At 40.7% G+C, this 19,881-nt stretch overlaps 3 protein-coding genes across 3 annotated transcripts; all 3 read left to right on the forward strand.

Moving 5' to 3' along the window:
* Nucleotides 1-2,131: 2,131 nt before the first annotated feature.
* On the forward strand, nucleotides 2,132-4,826 carry LOC101293212 (OTU domain-containing protein At3g57810-like). The gene is made up of 8 exons (XM_004302616.1): nucleotides 2,132-2,356; nucleotides 2,428-2,581; nucleotides 2,668-2,755; nucleotides 2,831-2,894; nucleotides 3,150-3,255; nucleotides 3,372-3,426; nucleotides 3,703-3,756; nucleotides 4,589-4,826. The coding sequence occupies exons 1-8, from the start codon at nucleotides 2,335-2,337 to the stop codon at nucleotides 4,730-4,732; spliced, it is 687 nt and encodes a 228-aa protein (XP_004302664.1). The 5' UTR covers nucleotides 2,132-2,334; the 3' UTR covers nucleotides 4,733-4,826.
* A 303-nt stretch (nucleotides 4,827-5,129) lies between these two features.
* On the forward strand, nucleotides 5,130-8,007 carry LOC101293503. Its single transcript, XM_004302617.1, has 8 exons — nucleotides 5,130-5,306; nucleotides 5,397-5,556; nucleotides 5,640-5,730; nucleotides 5,822-5,885; nucleotides 6,190-6,292; nucleotides 6,413-6,467; nucleotides 6,937-6,990; nucleotides 7,833-8,007. The coding sequence occupies exons 1-8, from the start codon at nucleotides 5,285-5,287 to the stop codon at nucleotides 7,965-7,967; spliced, it is 684 nt and encodes a 227-aa protein (XP_004302665.1). The 5' UTR covers nucleotides 5,130-5,284; the 3' UTR covers nucleotides 7,968-8,007.
* A 5,522-nt stretch (nucleotides 8,008-13,529) lies between these two features.
* On the forward strand, nucleotides 13,530-17,364 carry LOC101294090 (ataxin-3 homolog). The gene is made up of 2 exons (XM_004302619.1): nucleotides 13,530-14,988; nucleotides 16,494-17,364. The coding sequence occupies exons 1-2, from the start codon at nucleotides 14,728-14,730 to the stop codon at nucleotides 17,109-17,111; spliced, it is 879 nt and encodes a 292-aa protein (XP_004302667.1). The 5' UTR covers nucleotides 13,530-14,727; the 3' UTR covers nucleotides 17,112-17,364.
* Nucleotides 17,365-19,881: the final 2,517 nt, after the last annotated feature.

Raw genomic sequence — 19,881 nt, forward strand, 5'->3', positions numbered from 1 at the left:
TTGACACGTGGCAACGTGTGAATGGTCGGTCAACAACAAAACCATTAATCCCGATTAAAATCAAATATCAAATGTCAATCGATAATCAGATATCAATCAAATCAAATCGATTATCGAAAATGAAGTCAGACATTTAATCAAATTGGTGAAATACCTTATCAGTCATAAATAAATCGATTAATTAAAAATGACTGATTTAATTGTGGTAAATTGAATAATTGAATCAATCAATCAAATTGATTTAATTATATCATTAAGGAAATACAATTCAAATGGTGACTTCAATGCATTCCATTTACGGAGAAGCATCGACACTATAAATACCCCCTCTCATATCAAGAGAAGGACTTTCGGCAAGAGAGAACAAATTACTCCCGGAAGCTCAGAAGTCTCATCAAAACACTTTGTGAAGAACTACCAAGGTCCAAATAGCCTGTTCTTTCACCAATCTGAAGGCTTAGAAGTTGTCAAACTCCGAAGAGTCACTAAGCTGCCAAATAGCCGACATCTTCACCAACTTCAAGACGAAGAACAAACCACCACGTGAAACCGCTCGTGGATCAAACCCGATCAACATCAAGCCTCCACAGCCCTTGATCAACCCTTGTCTTTAAGTCTTCAACAAATCAAAACCTCTACCAAGTTCTTCAACAAACTCGTGGAGAATCAACAAGCACCGAATACACGTGCCGATTCATCCCCCGTCAAAGTTGAAGAATGTTCACCACGTGACACTGCTCGTGGCCTAAGTCCGATCAAGAACAAGCCTCTACGGCCCTTGGTCAATCAACTTCTACAAATCGTCAACACGGCAAGAAGTCCAAACTAAAACCATTCGATTCAAGATCAAGTGCTCGTCACCCTTGGATCAAATTGGATCAAATCGACGTCTAAGATCAAATCAGAGGAAATTCTTGTAAAAAAATACCCATAGAGATTGTAACCTATAAATTCATCAATACAAATATATTATTTTGTACACGTGTTTTATGTTATTTGTTGCTGTAATTTTCGTGTTTACAGATATATTACAAAAATTACAAAAAATCCCTAAACATCATTTTCTATGTTGAGAGCTCTCGCTCTCTCCTCTATACGGCAGCCAACCCAATGGCATTGTCGTATGATTTCCTTTGTTGACATTGATCGTGTGCGTGTTCCTTGGTTGTCAAGTGTTTTAGATTTGAGAATCTCTTCTCACCAACTATCATGTTGTTGCAACTCAATTTCATCGCTTCAGCTTTGAGATTTACCTCCTCTGTCTTTTTCCGGTGCTCTAACTGGTCAACGAGTATACGGTCAATCTAGAGGCTGAGATGGCTGTGGAGAAACTTACATCGTACTTTTTGGCACACGGAGGTTTCTCTCTGACATCATGATTCGCTAGCGCTACTGCTTTGTTTAGACGAAGGTGGGCTGAAAGACTGATCTGGGTGCCTAGAGTAAGGTTTTTGGGTCCAACTTAGAATTGCCTAGTAAGGTGGGATGGGCTGTTGTGGGCTGCAATCATGTCATATGCAGTTAATCAATGTCATTCGGCATCAAACCACATCATGGTTACCTTTCAGTATTGATGTATTTGTGCATCTGTTTGTCTTTTATTGTTCTTTCATTATAAATGCGTGTGCATCTTGTTATATTTTCTTGCTTTCTTTCGATGTTTTTACATCGTTTTATGTACTCCTTAATATTATTAATACAACTTTTCGTCCTTGATAAAGAACATTTTGTAATTGATCTCATCCATAGAACTTTACTATCATTCATGTTAGTAACACACATGAGCAAAGAGCAATCCCATTACAGGTTGGTGTTTGAGTATGTATGTATGTATTAGTAAATTGGTTATTATGGACCAATAGGTTGAAAAATATGGTTTGTGCCGACCACTCCAAATTATTAGGAAGTGACGTGACGCTAATTGAAAAATGAAAATGAACCAAAATAGACTTTGTTGGTTGGGTTAGGTGGTTTCCAGATCCTGCTAAGTTTGTCCACTATTATTAAAATTGCATTAGAAAACATACATTGTGTTAAGTACATACCAATTCACTATAGTCAATTTCATCGAAAAAAATTCACTATAGTCAAAGCCTCTTGTTTTAACACATCTATAGCCTTTTGTAGTTTCACACTTCCGATTCACCAATTATCATAAACCTTTTATAACCAACTAAATTTTCCTGTACATCTTGAGGTGGGTCTGATATGGCCGGGCCTAGCAATTAGCCCAACAGCCGAACAACGTCAATCCAACGACGTCGTCTATACCGCATTCGAGCCTTTTGCTCTATCCTCTGGCTACTTCAGTCGTCGTCCCGAGAGCACTGTATCATGGCGCATAAGCTTTCAAACGGTACTAAACTCCATCTCTCTCTCCCATTTCATGAATTGTATTTATATTCACATTTGTTTGTTACGGAGCAGAGGCTGTTCTGGAGCAGCTCAAGAATGGATTTGCTCAGTTCGAGCTCGTCTCCTCCCCACTTCTCTCGATTTCCGCGTCCATTTCTCAGCCAAACGCCACGCCGTTCACCGGAGACCACAGTCACCGCTTCTTCGCCAGAATCGGACCGCCACTGTAAGTTTCCTACTGTACACACTCTCAAAATCCAATCCTTTAAATGTTGCTGTTCAATTTCAGAAACCTTAAACCATAAATCACAGAGGCAGAGGGTCTTCGGCCATGAGGAAAGTCGAACGCTACTCCGTTCAGAGAGTTACCGGCGATGGACGCTGTCTATTTCGTGCCCTGGTATTTGTTTTTTTTGTTTTGGTTTTTTTATTTATTTAATCAAATTGGACTTTCTCACACGTAAATTTTGATTAGGTAAAAGGAATGGCAGCAAATAAAGGGTCTCCTCTTAGCCCAAGGGAAGAGAGAGACAATGCAGGTACGCTTGGGATTGAATTTCAAGTATGAGCTATAGAGTACTTTATGGAAATCCTTACTGCAGTGTTGTATTTGTTTCATTCTGTTATGTAATTTTGTCGAAATGCATCTACAAGTTGGTGGATAAGGTCACATTCTCTTATTATTGTATGGTAATGTGCGGATGGTACCATTATTACACTGGTTCTGTAGGTTGAATGAATATTGACCGTCATAGTTGAGTGACTGAACTTACTGGGGTTTTGCAAAATTATAGATGAGCTACGGATGGCTGTTAAAGAGGTTATTTGCGAGAATGAGGAAGAACGTCCCCAGTATGAAGCAGCTTTAGTGGCAATTACTGTTGATGAACCCTTAAAACGGTAAACATCTATCTTTTTATCATGACTTTGGAAGTTCTTTAAGCTTCAGTTTATGAGAGGGGATTTTAGTATTCTTATTGTGGAGTGATTTTGATTATGTGTACGTTTTTCTATAGTTACTGCCAGCGAATCCAAAGACCTGATTTCTGGGGTGGAGAATCAGAGCTACTGGTATGTACTCCTGATTAAGTAGGCTGATGCATTTAGCTAATCAAAATATAAGGATTTAGCCTTCAGTAAAGGCAAGTGTACCTTAGTTTATGGAGTTTGTGCTTTAAGCTTAGTGCAGAAAAGTATGGCTATTATCAACATAGATTTTGATGTTGAATCTCAAATGCTTTTGTCTTGTTTAATACAATAGAAGACCAGAATAATGTCACATACTTGTTTATAAAATGCATTTTGTTATTTATAATGTGACATGATTTTTGACCATTGATACTGCAGGTGCTCTCAAAATTGTGTAGACAGCCAATCATCGTCTATATTCCAGAGCATGAGGTATGTTATTTCATTGGAAGGCTATCTTTTAGACTTTTTTCCACAATTTTTTTGGGGTATGATGCTGGACTTTGTTTACCCTGTTTCTTTGTTTGTTACTTCTTATATGTACTTAGCAAAATAGAAGGATGAACATGATTCTCAATCTCAGTTACTTCTGGAGCGTCCAATGATAACATAGACATGTATTTCTTAGTGCACTTATAAGCTGGTTTAGATAATTATTTAGGTCATAGGAAGGAAACATGAATGTAAATAAGGATGGATTGCACTTCAAGGAGCTTGTATGTCCAGGAACTCTTCAAATTGGATCACAGAAATTATGTTTTTGAGTTTAATAGAGTTGATGGAGTAAAAGTACTAGAGCTATATGAAATATATTGGTTTATATAATTTTAAAGTGAGTTTCATTCTCATTCCCTGGACATACAACATGTGGTACAATCAGCTCATGCTCTCTAGTATAAAAAAGAAACATACAGAGAAAGACAAAGAGAATATAATGCCATAGTGAAAATGGTTGCTATGAGTTGGGAGCATAAATTTTAGCGAGCAACATGTTCTGATCTTTTGTGGTTCAAAATTATAAATTACTGATGAAGTCAAAAACTGTTAAGCCAGGATGAGTCTTTACAATTCCACCGCTGAGATGCTTAGCACTAGAATAAGTAGTATAAGTTCTTGTGGGCTTGGCCGACTTTTTGGCTTCTAGATATGGTACATTTTCTTAGTTATGATTCATATCTACTTTAGCATCGTGTTTTCCTTTCAATCTGTGGGGATACCTACTCACCCTACTTTAGCTGTAATGTTTTAATTGAATCAACTGCAGCACACAAATGGTGGAAGGGGTTCTGGTTTCATTCCCATTGCAGAATACGGAAGAGAGTTCAGTAAAGGTTCGAGAAACAGAAAGCCCAGGAAGGCCGTGAGGCTCTTGTTCAGTGGCAGGAACCATTACGATCTGCTTGTATGAGAGACAAAGAGGGAAAGCTGCAATTCATTTTGTACTTGTATTCAAGATAGACCATTTTGTTACAGGGAATGATAATATATCTTTTGTTTCTATTCATTTTGCCTTCATTTTTATCAAGATCCAAAATAAGTGCTAGGAAATTAACAGAATGATGTTATCGGAATGAACAATGTCACAATGCTGATGCCTTAACAATGATCACAATCTATCTAGAAGCTGAGGAGAAAAATCCTCTACGCCAGAATGACTCCAGATTCAGGGAGTAAATTGTCTTTTCCACGCCCAAAGTCGAGTAAAATTGTCTTTTCAACACCGAAAGTCGTTCTTTTTTATTTCTCCACGCCCAGATGGTCGTTCGACAAGAGGAGCATTTCCATTGATTAACGTGGGGTTCCTTCCTGCTAACTACCGAGTCAATGCAACCATTATAGAAACCTCACTGCAAACTTCACTAGGACGTTGCTTCATCCAGGAGACGACGCCGTTTCGGCTGCTGCTGCACTACGCATCTGATCGAGCTGTTCTGCTTCAGGTCTCATCTTCATCTCTCTTATGGCGCCTAAGTTTTCAAATGGTATATTCATCTTCTTCTTCTCTCTCTTGTTTTCATTCGTGGATCATGAACTGTAGTTTTAATATTCACATTGGATGTGTTATGGAGCAGAGGTTGTTCTTGAGCAGCTGAAGCATGGATTTGCTCATTTTGAAATCGTCTCCTCCCCCGTTCTCTCTATTTCAACTTCCATTTATTCTCCGGCGAAACCCGTGGTGTTCTTCGGAGACTATAGTCGTCACCGCTTCTTTGCTAAAACTGAACCCCTGCTGTAACTTTCCTACTATTCACTACTTGAATCTTTGGAGTTCTTTTTATTTCTTGTTATATTTGTTTTGTTTTGACTTTTGACAGAGGCAGAGGATCTCCTGCGGCCATAAGGGAAGCTGAAACCTATACGGTTCAGAGAGTTGCTCCCGATGGACAATGTCTGTTTCGTGCAGTGGTATTCAGATTTTACTGTTCGATCTACTCTACATTCCAGTAATAATGCTCTCTCTTTCATACTAAACACAACATAAACTTTAATGGATCAGGTAAAAGGAATGGCAGCAAATGATGGGTCTACTCTTTCCCAAAGGGAAGAGAAAAAACGTTTAGGTATGCTGTGCGTGTATGTCTATATCTTCTACAATGTATGAAGTAAATTATGGAAGGCAGTATTGCATAATGTATATCACTATATCTATATTGTCGAGATGCATCAACAAATTGGTGGCTAAGGTCAGATTATTCATGATTTCATTATGTGTAATTTGAGTGATAATGTGATTGAAGACATTGCACTACTCTTGTAGGTCTTGTAGACATAGTAATCTCTTTTTAAAGTAGGCTTTTACATTAAGGTATTTTAGAGTGAATGAATTGTTTACTAGAAACTTAGCCTGGTGGTTTGAAAATACAGAGGAGCTACGGAGGGCTGTGAAAGATTTCACATGTAGTGAGTATGAGAAACAACATCCCCAGTATGAAGCAGTCCGGAAGGCAATTGTTGGAAAGTTCGACCGGTAGAACATCTATCTTCTTCTTTTTCAGTGAAGTTTTCTCAAAGTTTGGTGTTTTGATAGGTGTTTTGCCATGCCATTGTGATATAATAAATCTAATGTTTATTTTTATTCTTTCCATAGTTACTGCGAGCGTATCACAAAACCTAATTTCTGGGGAGGAAAGTCGGAGCTGCTGGTAAGTACTCTTCACTCGTGTGTGTGTGCGTGTGTGCGCGCTGCGTGTGCTTGTGATTAGTAGTATTGGATTCTGAATGTTAAGGTTTTGAGCATCCTACTAGTCTAGCTCTTTCTCACATGTTCTCTCTTTCATCACTTGACATTGTGTAATCAGTAGTATTGGATCTCAAAGGGAGATGTTATTAATCAAAGGGACATGCTTTTGTATATGTAGAATGTTAAGGTTAGCTTAGCCTTCAATGATATTGGTCCCTAGCACGAGATTAGCCATAAGGTTAGATTTGGTGTTTATACCAAAATTCAGAAGAACATGGTTTATGAATATTGTTGGACTCTGAATTCAAACGCTTATTTCTTTTCCATGAACATAAAACATAGTATAATTTCATATATTTATTGCTATCTCTGTATTATGTTTGTGTGTATATTATCTTCAACACTGGTCTGACCTACAGTCAATACTGCAGGCGCTGTCGCAGGTGTATAAGCTCCCAATCATTGTGTATATACCAGCGCCCAAGGTATACTTTTGTTGATGCTGTCCTCTCTATATTTTTTTAGAGGTAGCTTTTATTCATACAGAAAAACACACCTAATAATTTCTGTTCTTTTTGTTCCGCTTGTTGTTCTGTTTTTATATTTTGTTTATGGAGAAGTAGAATGAAATGTCTCTCAATTCATAAATTGGTAATTAGCAACATAGAAAGCTGAATATAATTGTCACTGTAGCTAAAGCTACTGCATACTAGTGGTGACTTGGTCAAGACATTAATTTTAGTCCTGGGAAGGAGATAAGAGGGAATGGATGTAAGGTGGATGACACTGCTACTGTATCTCATAGGCCCCAATTAGAGTTGATGTGAGATATTAGAACTTAATAGAAACGGGTAATATATAGAAAACTTTGAAAACTGGAAATGCAGATAGAAAGAGAAGACAGAATATGATGTCATTCTGTGAATGCCTCACTTGGAGTTGGGGTATGAAAAGATTATGGGAAGGAGTTTATGATCGTTAATCGTAGTATCTGTATCAATTTCTGATGAGCTATATTAAGCCAGCGGTATTCTTTATAATTCAAGTGTCAAGATACTCAAAAATATTGACTTGTAGAGCTGTTTATCTTCATTCATTTTCTCAACTTTATAAAGTGGTATTACTCTTGTGACATTGGCTTACTCTTGGAATCATACCATTTCATAGTGGAGATAGTACAGTATCTATGCTAGTAATCAACCTTCTTGATTATGTCTGTTTCGACTGCATGCTTTGCCGATCGTTATGATTAAGGCTTGTAGAGTTTGCAGTGTGATATCTACTCAATAGTCCTTGAGTTGTAATGTTTTTGTTGTATTAACTGCAGCACCCAAATGGTGGAGGGGGTTCTGGTTTCATTCCTTTTCAAAAATATGGAACTGAGTTTGGTGAAGCTTGGGGAGGCAGAAAGACTGTGAGGCTCTTGTTAAGTGGCAGCAACCATTATGATCTGCTTGTATGAGAGACTGAGAGGGAGAGATGCAATAAACTTAGAAGTTCTATACTTATGTACAAGATGAACTCAGTTTGTTAATGGAATAACAACATGCTTCTTCTGTTTCTCTTTAGAAGCCTTTTCCTTCCTTTCATTAAACTCCAAAAGAAATGGGAAGAGATGGAGGACCTCACTTTGATTATAAAAGTTAGGCTTAAAAATTAATGCTGGATTAAGAGTTATCAGATATTGGACCGGAGAAAAAAAGACATCTGATATGAGTTATATGACAATGTCACAAGGCTGATGATTTTTCTCATTAATCAGACTGTTAGGTAAAGAAGAAAAATCTTATATGCCACGGGCTGTTCTATACATGACCAAAATATTTTTGCTGGGCTAGCTTTTCTTTTGGGATCAAGTGTCCAAAAGAATTTGACATAATAAACCGTCGTCAGTTTAAAGTAGTCATGCATAATATCTCTCTAAATGAAAATAATGTATATTTATAATTTACGAATCTATTATCAAACACAATATATAAAATGCAGAATATAAGCTAAGAGAATCTAAAATTAGAGACATATGTAGCCATAAACTGGACATGGATAACATAATTTGTTCACTCCTCAACCTTCTCAACTTGATTTAGTGGAACATATGTCACAACCCGCCAAGTTCCTTGGGCATAATCGAAGCAAGCATTGCCCAAGGATAACTTTCGGAGCACACTAGAGTGTTCTAGAACATTGTGGGAAGCCTCGGAGGTGTCCGGATACATCGAGAAGTCTCTAGGAGACTATGGAATTCTCTAGAACCTTTGAGGAGGCTCAAGCAACTAGAGATCCCTAGAACTCTCTAGAACACTCAAAGCCTTGTATAGATATTTTAGGACTTCCCTAGAGACATGTAGAAGTCTCTAGACTTTGTCTTTATTTGTAATGTCCTAGATTACTCTAGAACTTTAGGTAAGGGCAAGGATGCCTATAAATAGGTGGTGAAGGCTCTTAGCCAAACCATCCTAGAAATCCTAGAAAGCCTTGTAAAGAGTTCTCAAACTTAATACAAAGTTTCTTTCTCCCACATTGCCTAAGTGTTCCTTTCTAGCATTCTTGCTCTCTTGTGTTGCTCTTGTTTCCGTTGCGTGAAGGCGAGGCTGACTTAGAGAGTTCGAGGAGTTGAACAACTCTAAGGCCGCACGGTTGGTAGAGAAGCGAAGTTCTCATCCCGTGACAAGTGGTATCAGAGCCTAGTTGCTCGCGTACAACACAAAGAGAAGGAAGATGTCCGGAGAAGGAGTTTCGGTGGAGCAAGCTGTTGTTGGCGCCAAGAGGAGCCACAAGGAAGTACATGCTGCCTTTGATGCACGGCTCGGAAAGGTGGAATCGGCCGTGGTCGAGTTTGACACTCGACTTGACGATGACGTTGTGACAAAGGGGGATCTCGCAGCCATGGTGGAAGAGTTGCGAGAGCAAATGCACGGCGCTCTCAACATTATGGCAGATAGGATCCGAGGGGAGGTCCGAGACAAGCTTGATCAAATGTCCGCTGAGCTCACAGCCCTCCGAGAGGAAGTGAAGGAGGTCAAGGGAGATTGGGTGCTATGCAAAGAGGCTGCACTTAACAAGTCGCAAGGGCCAAAGGAGACGAAGGCATTGGACTCTTTCAAACCCAAATCTTTTAGTGGGAAGAGGGAAGCTAAAGAGCTTGACACCTTTCTATGGAACATGGGAAGGTACTTCAAGTATCTAAAGCTTGAGGATGACGAGTCCAAAATTTCAACGACTACCATGTTTCTAGCCGACAATGCCCTTATGTGGTGGCGTCGAAGGAGTATGGAAATCGAGCAAGGTACGTTCTCTCTCGATACTTGGGAAGAATTCAAGAACGACATCAAGTTGCATTTCTATCCCCAAAATGCTCAATATGAAGCCAAGGAGAAGCTTAGGTGGCTAAAGCAAACGGGTAGCGTCAAGGATTATGTCAACACCTTTGTTAACTTGCTATTCGAAGTGCCCAACATGACGGAGGAGGACAAGCTCATTTACTTCATGAGTGGATTACAAAGTTGGGCAAAGCTTGAGTTGCAAAGAAGACAAGTGCAAACCTTGTGTTGCAAAGAAGACAAGTGCAAACCTTGTCACAAGCCATTGCCGCTGCCGAGTCCCTTATTGAGTTCAAAGCTAGCCACCAAGGCGACACTAAGTTCAAGGGGAAGAAGGTTAGCTATGAGAAGAGTGGGGGAGACGTGCCAAAGCCGAAGGAGAAGCCCGAGTCAAGCTACAAGCCGAAGGTGAAGAGGTTCGAGAAGCACGACAAGTCCGCAAACAAGACTTGGGAAATGAAGTGCTACTTATGCGACGGCCCTCATATGATGCGCGATTGCCCTCAAAAGAAGGCACTCAAAGCCATGACCTTGCAAGAGCATAGGATCGAGGAAGAGGAGGAGGATGCAGCAAGGATGGGATGCATCCGGTTACTCAATGCCTTGAAGGCTAGCGTCCCTCAACCAAGGCGACAAGCGGAAGGTGGATCGCTTTACATCGATGTCAAGACAAAAGACACGATGATTCGTGCCTTGGTGGATTGCGGAGCAACTCATAACTTCATGACGTCGGAAGAAGCAAGGAAGCTTGGCCTCCGAGTCACGAAGGAATCGGGCAGTGTGAAGACGGTGAATACACCTGCCACGCCCATTGTTGGAGTAGCACGCGATGTGGAGGTTCACATCGGCGCTTGGAAAGGGAAAGTCGATTTCACCGTGGTCAAGATGGATGACTATGGCATGGTAATCGGCCTTGAATTCATGGACAAGGTACGAGCATTTCCCGTTCCATTCTATAACATCTTTTGCATTGTTACGGATGGAGAATTGCCTTGCGTGGTGCCCGTGGCAAGGCAAGCAAGGGAGAAGACAAAGGCTCTATCGGCCATGCAACTCGCCAAAGCTTGGAAGAAGGGCGAGCCGACATTCCTAGCAACCCTCAAGATGGATGAGGAGGTTGGAGGAAATTCGGAACCATTGCCAAAAGCAATAGAGGCAATCCTTGAGGAGTTTGGAGATGTAATGCCCAAGGAGTTGCCGAAGAAGTTGCCACCAAGGAGGGAGGTGGATCATGCCATCGAGTTGGAACCCGGAGCAAAGCCACCATCAAGGTCTCCCTATAGAATGGCGCCACCCGAGCTAGAGGAGCTCCGGAAGCAACTTAAGGAGTTGCTTGATGCCGGCTACATTCAACCGTCCAAGAGCCCATACGGTGCCCCCGTCTTGTTCCAAAGGAAGAAGGAAGGCTCATTAAGGATATGCATCGACTACCGGGCGCTTAACAAGATCACCATCAAGAACAAGTATCCCATCCCTTTGATTGCCGACCTATTTGATCAATTGGGAGGAGCAAGATATTTCACCAAGCTAGATCTTCGCTCGGGATACTATCAAGTAAGAATTGCACCCGGAGATGAACCGAAGACCGCATGTGTAACAAGATACGGATCGTTCGAGTTCTTAGTCATGCCATTTGGTCTCACCAATGCCCCGGCAACTTTTTGCACCTTGATGAACAAGGTATTCCATCCTTACCTTGATAAGTTCGTGGTAGTTTATATCGATGACATTGTGGTCTATAGCAAAACCTTGGAGGAGCATGTCGAGCACCTTCGCATAGTGTTCCAAACCCTTAGGGAGAACGAACTCTATGTGAAGAGGGGAGAAATGTTCCTTTGCCAAGGAGGAAGTGGACTTCCTAGGCCACAAGATCAAGGATGGAAAGCTCTTGATGGAGGAAAGCAAGGTGAAGGCCATCCAAGATTGGGAGCCGCCAACCAAGGTACCCGCACTTCGATCTTTCCTTGGCTTGGTTAATTATTACCGAATGTTCATCAAGGGATACTCCGCCATTGCGGCACCCTTAACGGACCTTTTGAAGAAAAACAAGACATGGGAATGGACGGATCGATGCCAACAAGCCTTTGAAGACTTGAAGAAGGCTTTGATGGAGGAACCCGTGCTAAGGCTGCCGGACCTTAGCAAGCCATTTGAGGTACACACCGATGCGTCGGACTTTGCCATTGGTGGTGTACTTATGCAAGAGGGACATCCAATAGCATTTGAAAGCCGCAAGCTCAATGACACCGAGAGGCGATACTCGACGCATGAGAAGGAGATGACTGCCGTAGTTCATTGCTTGCGCACTTGGAGGCACTACTTGCTTGGTTCCCATTTCATAGTCCGAACCGACAATGTCGCCACAAGCTACTTCCAAACGCAGCAAAAGCTTACCCCGAAGCAAGCAAGATGGCAAGAGTTCCTTGCCGAGTTCGACTACAAGTTGGAATACAAGCAAGGCAAAGAGAACGTGGTAGCGGATGCCCTAAGCCGGAAAGCCGAGCTAGCACCCGTGGTGCTTACACCTCAAAGCAATCTCATGGGAAGAATCAAGGAGGGACTATCCCATGACTCTCAAGCCAAGAACTTGGTGGAGCTTGTCAAGAGTGGAACGACAAGGCGATTTTGGCTCGAGGACAAGTTGCTTTACACAACGGGGAAGCGGCTCTATGTTCCGAAATGGGACAACTTGAGGAGGGAGGTGCTGAAGGAAGGCCACGACTCAAAGTGGGCGGGACACCCCGGCACTCATCGCACTTTGGCATTGCTTAGCGACACCTACTATTGGCCACATATGCGAGACGATGTGGACGCATACGTGAAGACTTGCCTTGTGTGCCAACAAGACAAGGTGGAGCAAAAGCATCCGGGAGGGTTGTTGGAACCCCTCCCCATTCCATCAAGACCGTGGGAGAGTTTAAGTATGGACTTCATCACCAATCTACCCAAGTCCGATGGTTGTGGATCCATCTTCGTTGTGGTAGATCGATTCACTAAGTATGCCACCTTCATCCCGGCACCCGTGGAGTGTACCACCGAGGTAGCGGCATGCTTATTCCTCAAGCATGTGGTGAAGTATTGGGGAGTTCCAAGGAGCATAGTTAGCGATCGAGATGCTCGATTCACCGGAAGGTTTTGGAGGGAACTCTTCAAGTTACTTGGGGCAAAGTTAAACTTCTCCACGGCCTTTCATCCGCAAACCGATGGGCAAACGGAGCGCGTGAATGCCTTGTTGGAGCTATACTTAAGGCATTACGTGAGTGCCAACCAAAAGGATTGGGCTAAGTTGCTTGATGTTGCCCAATTCTCTTATAACTTGCAGCGGTCCGAGTCGACGGGAGCAAGTCCGTTTGAGCTAGCAACCGGACAACAACCCTTGACTCCAAGCACGTTGGTGACCGGCTACACGGGAAGTAGCCCCGCTGCATATAAAACAGCCAAGGAGTGGCAGCAAGCCAATGAGCTCGCTCGTTCTCAACTAGAGAAGGCTTCAAAGAAGATGAAGAAGTATGCGGACCGGCAAAGGCGACACTTGGAGTTCCAAACCGGCGACTTAGTGTTCGTGAAGGTTATTCCAACACAACACAAGGCGAACAAGGGACTTCACAAGAGTTTGCTACGGAAGTATGAAGGTCCCTTTTCCAATCCTTAAGAAGGTAGGCAAAGCGGCATATCTAGTGGAACTACCTTCTAACACCAAGCTTCATCCGGTGTTCCATGTGAGTCACTTGAAGCCTTATCATGAAGATGCCGAAGCACCCGAACGAGGTAAGTCCCATCGAGCTCCCGCTTATATGATCACTTCATTTGACAAAGAAGTAGATAGCATTGAGGCCAAGCGCGAGGTGCGGAAGAAGCGGATACCAAGGTATACCGAATACTTTGTCAAATGGAAGGGGCTGCCCGCGTCCGAGGCTAGTTGGGAGAAAGAGGAGTCCTTGTGGCAATTCAAGGACAAGATTGCCGAGTTCGAGCAAGAGGAGCTCGCAAGGGCGACGAGGACATCGCCGACTTGAGTGGGGGAGAATGTCACAACCCGCCAAGTTCCTTGGGCATAATCGAAGCAAGCATTGCCCAAGGATAACTTTCGGAGCACACTAGAGTGTTCTAGAACATTGTGGGAAGCCTCGGAGGTGTCCGGATACATCGAGAAGTCTCTAGGAGACTATGGAATTCTCTAGAACCTTTGAGGAGGCTCAAGCAACTAGAGATCCCTAGAACTCTCTAGAACACTCAAAGCCTTGTATATATATTTTAGGACTTCCCTAGAGACATGTAGAAGTCTCTAGACTTTGTCTTTATTTGTAATGTCCTAGATTACTCTAGAACTTTAGGTAAGGGCAAGGATGCCTATAAATAGGTGGTGAAGGCTCTTAGCCAAACCATCCTAGAAATCCTAGAAAGCCTTGTAAAGAGTTCTCAAACTTAATACAAAGTTTCTTTCTCCCACATTGCCTAAGTGTTCATTTCTAACATTCTTGCTCTCTTGTGTTGCTCTTGTTTCCGTTGCGTGAAGGCGATGCTGACTTAGAGAGTTCAAGAAGTTGAACAACTCTAAGGCCGCACGGTTGGTAGAGAAGCGAAGTTCTCATCCCGACACATAGCTGCTTCACTCCTCAACTTGATTAGTGAGAGCAAAAAGACGAGAGGAGCTAAAGTGTTGGCGCGTCTTTACACGTGTAAGAAACGGCCCGTCGCACGTGGGGAGTGAGTCATAACAAACCAAAGTCACAGGCTCACAGGCTCACACTGCTCTCAAACAGAAAAGAAAGGAAAGAAAAGAATCCAGAAAATCATATCAATCATCTTCTTTCTTTTTCCTCTTCTATCTTCAACTCCACGACAGATTCCAATCTAGGGTTTCCTTCTTCTTCTTCAATTCAATTCCCAGAGTCAGAAGATATGGAAGGTTCGAGCAACGGCGGGATGCTGTACCACGAGGTGCAGGAGTCGAAGCTGTGCGCCGTGCATTGCGTCAACACGGCGTTGCAGGGCCCTTTCTTCTCCGAATTCGATTTGGCCGCCCTCGCCTCCGATCTCGATCGAAAGGAGCGCCAGATGATGCACCTCTCTGTCCACGCCGGTGCTCCCCCCGCCGCCGCCGGCGATTTCCTCTCCGAAGAGTCCCACAACGTCTCCCTCGACGGCGATTTCAGCATCCAGGTCCCTTTTCCCAGTCCCCCTCAATTTCAATTTCATCTTTTACTTCTGGTTTGTGCGTATCTTTCATTTCTGAATTGCAAGATTGGTTCTTTATGAAAGATTAGATTAGGCGCTTCTTGAATCTTTGGCTCTTGTTCTTTGTAAACAAAAACATGTTTTTGGTAGAGCTGATAGTAATGGTTAACTACGACTAGCATTAATCGAGTGGTTTTGGTTCATACTCACTTAGCTAGCTATTGCTGTCTCCTAAAGACCGGAGGTTCTTGGTTGGAGGTCCCATTTTCGTGTCTGTGAAGCAGGATTTTGGGGTTGTAGACCTTTTCCGGTATATTAACTAGCATTAGTAGAAGTCTTGGTAATCAATTGTTACAATGTAGACTATTTCAAATTTGTTTTCTTTTTGTAGTTTTAGTTAAGTAGTGACTATGAGTAGTATACCTGTATGTCAGATCCTGATATTAAGAAGACCAATTTGGATGCATGGATATGTACTTGAATGTCTGATTGTGATTTGGCACCTACATAGATGCGTTTAAGTTACGGTATTGGAGTTTAGGCTCTCTATAATGATTTAGATTGCTGATTGAACCTAGGTTTACTTGGTTATTGTTTGTGTTTTCATTCTGCTTGCCTTCAGCTCTGGCGGAAATTGTGCTCTGTAGGTTTTGTTTTAGTTTCCAAAGGCATTGCGTGTCAGCTAATCAAGTTGTCAATGCAGCTTGTAAATTATTTGGTCTGAACTTGATGTGTTTTTATATTTTAACAAGTTTTTATGCATCTGTGGAGAGTACAGCCTTAGCAGATATAGGTTACCTCTCCTGACTTGTGGGACTACTATGGTCTATTCCTGTCAATTTGAGGAAAGAAAAATGATTTGGATGTAAAGCTTGAAAAGTTGGAAACAGAGTGTTAAGAAAAATTTTGTACTCGGAAATGGCAGTTGGAAACTGAGCTTTTAGAAATATAAAATCTTTCAATCAGATTTCTCCTTTCAGTTTCTCGATAGATGCAAATACAGTTTACTGTCAGTAAGACTCATTTGCAGAGTAATAATCATAACTTGGGATATTTCTATATATGCTTGGCGTGATTTCACTATTGAGCTGTATTTGTAATGAAGTGTTTGATACTTATTCTTTTTCCTTCTTTTTTTATTTTTTCATGTTTGCTGTCAACTAGATCTATTTTGAATTTTAAAATTTACATTGTCATTAGTTCAGTAGCATATTCATGACATCCATTCTTATATTTAGGATTCCAAAAATCAGAAATGGTGTACTGGTTTAGCTTCTTGTGTCTGGACATAAAGCTCTATAATTGTTTAGAAAGGGAAAAACCAAATAGGTCAGGTTGTGGATTATAAAGAGAAGTATATGGTTGATTGTTCTTTCACTGGGCTCATTTTTGAAAAGTAGGTTCTCTAAGGATTTGCACTTCCACTGTTGTTCAGCTTGAATAGGACCAGAATTTTCATCATCTGATAAACCATTAGTTTTCTTTTGTAGGTACTAGAAAAGGCTTTAGAGGTTTGGGATCTGCAGGTCATCCCCCTTGATTCTCCAGTTGCAGAGCCTGCTCAGATCGATCCTGAGCTGGAGAATGGGTTTATCTGTCATTTACAGGATCATTGGTTCTGTATCAGGAAAGTGAATGGGGAGTGGTATAATTTCGACAGTCTGTATGCAGCCCCTCTTCATCTTTCAAAGTTTTACCTCTCCGCCTATTTGGACACACTAAAGGGCTCTGGTTGGAGCATTTTCCTGGTGAGAGGAAACTTCCCAAAAGAGTGTCCCATCTCATCCTCTGAAGCTTCCAATGGGTATGGTCAGTGGCTTTCACCTGAAGATGCCGACCGAATAACTAAATCTTGCAACTCCACAAATGCTCCACGCCAGACTCAGAGAACAAATTGGCCTCGGCAACCTTCAGACCAATTCCTATCCACCGAGGAAGCGGAACTCCTATCAGAGATGGAAGACGAGGACATGAAGGCTGCAATAGCTGCCAGTCTAATGGATTCTTCCCCAGCCGTGGCTGTGGCCAATGCCGGAGATAGCAACCCACAGACCGAAAGCTCAAACAGCCAAGAGAGCAAGATCAGCCAAGATAATAAAATTGCTTGAGAAAAGTAAAGTACATGTTTCATTTTTTAGATGTTATGTTTACTGGTTGAGGACAATGATCCGTGGATCTCTGTGTCAGGTTAGATAGTTGACTTGCATCCTTGGCGCAAGGTCGTTGCACTTTGCAGCATATACATCTCCATTATACTGTCAACTCCAAATTTAAACTCGAATTGTAAAACTAGAACAAATAAGCTTCCAGCTTTTTTTATTCTTTCCAATGGATAATTACAGCTTTTTAAATTTTCGTATCAACCCATGGCTTCATTCTTGGCTCGTTTGCTTTCTACTTGGCAGTTGTATAATACTATCAAATGAGATTTATACGATCAAATGATCTTCAGTCACTTCTGACTTGCTGAGTTCTCGAAGGTTTCCAAGTTTTTCTGCCTGATAAAAACATCTGCTATTTTCCGCTAAGAGGCCTGGCTCATTCATGCGATGATATTGTTGCTTGCGGAGATTCATTACATTAGTGTCTTGCAAAACAAGCTAAGTAGTCTAATATGTAGATAATCAAGAGATAGGGTTTCTGATTCATTTGTTTTTTTAGTGTCTTGCAAAACAAGCTAAGTAGTCTAATATGTAGATAATCAAGAGATAGGGTTTCTGATTCATTTGTTTTTTCTACAACTATCCCCTTCCCTTGTCTATATGGGGATGATCGATATGGGATCACAAGAGGGAAGTAAGACAACACGAAAAGCTAAAAAAAAACAAAACCCTACATATCTAATAATAAACACTAAACAAAGTTACTTAAATTTCTAATTCATATGCTTCTTCGTGAGTATTATACGAAACCTCATATATGATTACAATTTCCCTCTTTCATAAATAAATATTGATCAATATGGCATGGCCATTACATATTTGTTTCATTAACACCATACAACCTTTATTTCTTTTATGTACTCATTGGTTGTGCTACATCAATGGATCTACGAGTCTTCATGCGAGCTCTTCACGTTGCATATAAAGGCAAGAAGACATCCGTGTCTTCACGCGACGTAATGGTGAGGGAGAAGATGGTGCATGCGATGGCTGGCCCCGTCTTACGTCACGCACGTGTGTGGGCTTGGGCTAAGTTGGACAAAGTCACCTGGGTTAGTTATCTCATCTAACATAGGTCATTTTGCTCCCCTAAAATGTAACCTGGGTTGAATTGAGGAGAAAACGCATTTGTGGGTGAAAGATGAGTTTTTTTGTTTAGTTTGGGTTGAATTGTTTATGTAGTAATCCAAGTTAGATTTTTTTAAAAGGGTACACTTGCTCTAAAGGTCATGTGACCCAACCATGAGCCCAAATTAATTTTTTATTTTCCTTTTTCTGTGTTCTAAATAAAAAAACCATGCCCTTTTCTCTTCCAAAATTATTTTCGTTTCCTCCTACCCTGGTTTCCAATCATAAAAAACATTATGTTCAACTATATATGTATTTCAAATACTCATGTATTCATAAAAATTCAAATACTTTTATACGTTATAAAAAAATTATACTCAACTATTTATCACTGTTCAAAACACATTATTTTTTATAGCTATTTATTAAGAAAAAAAAAAATAATATATATATATATAGTATATATGTTTCGAGACCACATTTTTATTCTTCGCCTCAGGCTGTTAGATTCTCAGAATTAGCCCTGGTTAGTTTAGATAGAAAACTTCATATATACTAGTGTCATTGTACTATAGTTTCACAGACTTTTCCTACATTGTCTCATATGCAATATGTTTTAGCCCTTTTGTCTCACCCGTACTCTTCTATATCCAACTGTGATGACATAATATAATCTCAGTCAATTTTTTTATTTTTTTTATGAGATTATTTTGGTTTTTAAAATATAATCATTAAAGCAACTCAAATAAAGGAGTAAAATCTCACATGACATCCCAGATTGACATATGTGTATTGTTTGGTTGTTTTCATTGTATATACAGACCAATTTCCTTTACACTATAAGAGTGGCTAATTGAGCACATCTTAAGCATTTGAACTATTCCACAAAAGGTTATACTTTGTGATTATTGTATGGTTCTCTTGGTCCTCTTTTTTTTTTTTTTTTTTTTTTTTTTTAAACTTGTTTGTTTCTCTTGGTAGATCATTTTTCATTCATCTGTCTTAATCTTTATGTTGGTATTTTGTTATCATACCCGAGCCACAAAAAAAATCTTATGTTTGATGATATGATCTCTAGCTTGTTTATTTTTCTTCGTAGATCATTTATCATTCATCTGTCTTAATCTTTATGTTGATACTTCGTTGTCATATCCGAGCCACAAAAAAATCTTCAGTTGGCTGATATGTTATCAATACTACCGATTATTTTTTGAGAGAGATCCTTACAGTAATAAACTTGGCTTTTTATCTTTCGTCTTTCTTAAAACTGCTTTTCATAAAAGCTGTCATTTATGTCTGTTGAGAGTGTCAAGATGATTAGTAATCATTACTCATTAGCAATATAACAATGATTGACCATATGGATGAATAACTCATGTTATCAATGTATTAGGCGGCGCTTGTGTAACTAGAGATTTTATCTTAGAAAATTGAAAAATCAGTAAGTGAACAGTGGAATTCATACAAAATTTCTTCTGAGAAACATCATAAGTAATACCCTCATAAGTTACACTCCTAGTATGACATTTACTCTTCCGGTAACTAGAAAATAGAAATAGAGGTGGTCACTGACTTGTAGCATCAATTTGGCGGTCAGTTTCTACTGGCTTCGGTCTCTCAGTACTTCCAAAAATACTTGGTTGTAGTG

The sequence above is a fragment of the Fragaria vesca genome, linkage group LG6 (assembly GCF_000184155.1).
Source record: "Fragaria vesca subsp. vesca linkage group LG6, FraVesHawaii_1.0, whole genome shotgun sequence".
Lineage (NCBI taxonomy): Eukaryota > Viridiplantae > Streptophyta > Magnoliopsida > Rosales > Rosaceae > Fragaria > Fragaria vesca.

Bases quoted from the DNA above. Each gene is read 5' to 3' on its own strand.
- LOC101294090 (XM_004302619.1), top strand. From the start codon at position 14,728: ATGGAAGGTTCGAGCAACGGCGGGATGCTGTACCACGAGGTGCAGGAG. The intron at 14,989-16,493 runs GTCCCTTTTCCC...TTTCTTTTGTAG, and splicing joins ACGGCGATTTCAGCATCCAG to GTACTAGAAAAGGCTTTAGA.
- LOC101293212 (XM_004302616.1), top strand. From the start codon at position 2,335: ATGGCGCATAAGCTTTCAAACG. The intron at 2,895-3,149 runs GTACGCTTGGGA...GCAAAATTATAG, and splicing joins GGAAGAGAGAGACAATGCAG to ATGAGCTACGGATGGCTGTT. The intron at 3,427-3,702 runs GTATGTACTCCT...TTGATACTGCAG, and splicing joins GTGGAGAATCAGAGCTACTG to GTGCTCTCAAAATTGTGTAG.
- LOC101293503 (XM_004302617.1), top strand. From the start codon at position 5,285: ATGGCGCCTAAGTTTTCAAATG. The intron at 5,557-5,639 runs GTAACTTTCCTA...GACTTTTGACAG, and splicing joins GCTAAAACTGAACCCCTGCT to AGGCAGAGGATCTCCTGCGG. The intron at 5,731-5,821 runs GTATTCAGATTT...TTAATGGATCAG, and splicing joins AATGTCTGTTTCGTGCAGTG to GTAAAAGGAATGGCAGCAAA.